General features: G+C 42.0%; 1 protein-coding gene across 4 annotated transcripts in view; it reads left to right on the forward strand.

Annotated features, from left to right (window-relative positions):
- LOC101855605 (malonyl-CoA decarboxylase, mitochondrial) overlaps window positions 1–2,448 on the forward strand; it is a gene marked incomplete in the record, with an annotated part of 55,204 nt that overhangs the window by 46,108 nt on the left and 6,648 nt on the right. For all 4 annotated transcript variants that reach the window (XM_013089245.2, XM_013089246.2, XM_013089244.2 and 1 more), the window contains 2 exon segments: window positions 56–220; window positions 1,893–2,136. In XM_013089245.2, coding sequence (XP_012944699.1) covers window positions 56–220; window positions 1,893–2,136 — 409 coding nt within the window.

Consider the following 2,448-nt stretch of genomic DNA (forward strand, 5'->3'; position numbering starts at 1 on the left):
TCCTCCCCCTCCTCCTCCTCCTCCTCCTCCTATTACAATTCTGATCGTGTACCAGGTTTCCAACTACGAGGCCGTGCACAAAATCCGGACGTTGGAGGACATCAAGCGACGCCTGGGTCCGTACCGACGCTGCTACATCTTCACTCACAACAGCATGCCCCGCGAGCCCGTGGTCGTCCTGCACACTGCCCTCATGTCAGAGATTGCCGCCAGCATTCATGTGAGTCTTTCTTCACACCCAATTAGTCGTTTTATGCACAAGGGGGCTATCCTGAAAAATGCTGTTTTGAGAAAATCCTAGGTAAAGTTTTTGGATCCTTGTTAAATTTCTTAAAAAGACAAGGAGAGTTTTCTCTATAACCAAACAATTATACACACCCATGAAACCAAACTTCTCCTATAGGTAGGGCAATGCCCACTTTTGGTGTAGGTCAAGATTTCTGGAACCTCGGAAATCTGAGTTAGCCTGCTTGTCCTTTAAAGCGACCAGTTGGATGTTAGTTGTTTCAGCCCCTGTAAAATGGGTGGCAGCTTGCACTGTATGCTTCCCAGGAAGTTAAGTTACTTCAGAATGCTATCAAGTCTGTTAGAGTAATAGTACAGATTGTAAAGCATGTAGAGCTTGCTGTTGAGCAGGAATTTGCGCGACACAAAAATAAATCTCTGTCATCATAATCTATTATGTTAAAGATCAAGATGCCACCATCTAAAACAGAGAGGTTGTGGCCTATAAAAGCCACGAGCTGCCTCATGTCATGAAAACAGATTACTAAAAATATAGTGTAACCGTACCTGTATAGGAGAGAGAAGCCTGTACATTGTTATTTTCTGTTTTTTATTTTGTTTTGTTTCTCTGGAGTTCTCAAAGGAAGCAGGTTTTTTAAAACTCTTTCATTATCTCGTGCCTGTGCACTAACCTAGTGATGGGGGTCTGTGGTAAAGTGGTTAGACGCTTTGCTGTTGCTTACAGGAGACCCGAGTTCGATTCTTGAGTGGGGATTCTTTTTTCTCGAGTGTCTCTGTCTTTCTTTTTTTTGTTTTTTTGTAAGTGTTTTACGGCGCTCGCAACTGCATAAGGTCATATGAGCGCGTGGGACACACCTAATATTTTCAGTTGGTAGGAAATTTTGAATTTTGCCCGGGTGGCGGCAGAAGCCTATTCTTATCGATTTTAGACCACCAAGGGATCTTTAACGTGCGCAACTTGCACACGGGCCCTCAGAAATTTTTCGTCCTTGTCCAAGAAGGCTAGGTGTAGATCTTTCCTACCAGAAGATCAGGGGTGTGGAAAAAAGACAGCAGTAAGGAGGAGCCAAGGAGTAGCAGTAGAAAGGCTGCAGAAAGAGTCAGGAGCCCAGAGGAGGGGGCAAAGGAGGTGAGGGGTGGGGGCAGAAAGTGGAAACGAAAGCAGACAACAGAACATTGCTAGAGAGCAGGAAATGAGGTGAAAGGAGACAATTTTAGAGAAGAAAATTTTTCGGTCGCTACCCAGATTGGAACCCGGGACCTTTGAATGAGAAGCCAACACCTTAACCTCTAGGCCACAAGAGCCCCCTCAGTCTTTCTGCTGGGGTGTTATTGTATCTGTTTCAGCCCGGGTTAGCCCTCACAGGATGGGTCAGAAGCCTGCCTCTTAAATTATCTAAATTATGTCAATTGGTGTATAAAAATAAAGATAGATACATTGGAAAAAAGATATTTTATTCTTCTTTCTTTTTTTTCTTCTTCCCATCCATCATTCTGAGCCTGAGATATAATAAATACATTGAAAGAAAAATGATTATTTTTTCCTTCCTTTTTTTTTTCCTTCGCGTCCATCATTCTTATCCCGAGATATAATTAATACATTATAAGAAAAATTAATTTTTTCCTTCTTTTTTTTCTTCTTCCAGTCCATCATCTTAAGCCCAAGGTACCGATCGCTGTACACAGAAGGCTACCCAGATTTTTACTCGGTGGAGACCCGGTCGCCCCCGGGATTGCCCCTGACCCCGACCAACCCAGAGCCCCAGGAGCCCATGCAGGGGGCGTCGGTTCCCTCCTCCTCCTTCTCCGCCTCGCTCCTTGACGAGGACAAGGAAGACCCCACGCAGATCTCCTGTGCCGTCTTTTATTCCATCACGTCCACGCAGAAAGGTCAGAGAATGTTGAAAAATTATGTTTTTGTCTCTTTTTTTTTTTTTCTTTTTTTTTTTTTGATCTTTGGTATCGACTACTTTAAATTTTGTCTGGTTTTTTTTAAATGCTTTACTTGGTTTAGGCAATTTTTGTCTGTTTTTTTTTGGAGGGGGTGGTTTTTTGATTACCCTTTTATTGGCATCAGCAATTATTGTCTTTTTAAAATTTTGTTTTGTTTTTTCCCGTTTATTTGTTATCGCCAATTTTTGTGTTATATTGTTGTTGTTGTTCTTCTTGTTGTTGTTATTATTATTATTATTATTATTATTA

The sequence above is a fragment of the Aplysia californica genome, unplaced genomic scaffold (assembly GCF_000002075.1).
Source record: "Aplysia californica isolate F4 #8 unplaced genomic scaffold, AplCal3.0 scaffold00907, whole genome shotgun sequence".
In the NCBI taxonomy this organism is placed as follows: Eukaryota; Metazoa; Mollusca; class Gastropoda; order Aplysiida; family Aplysiidae; genus Aplysia; species Aplysia californica.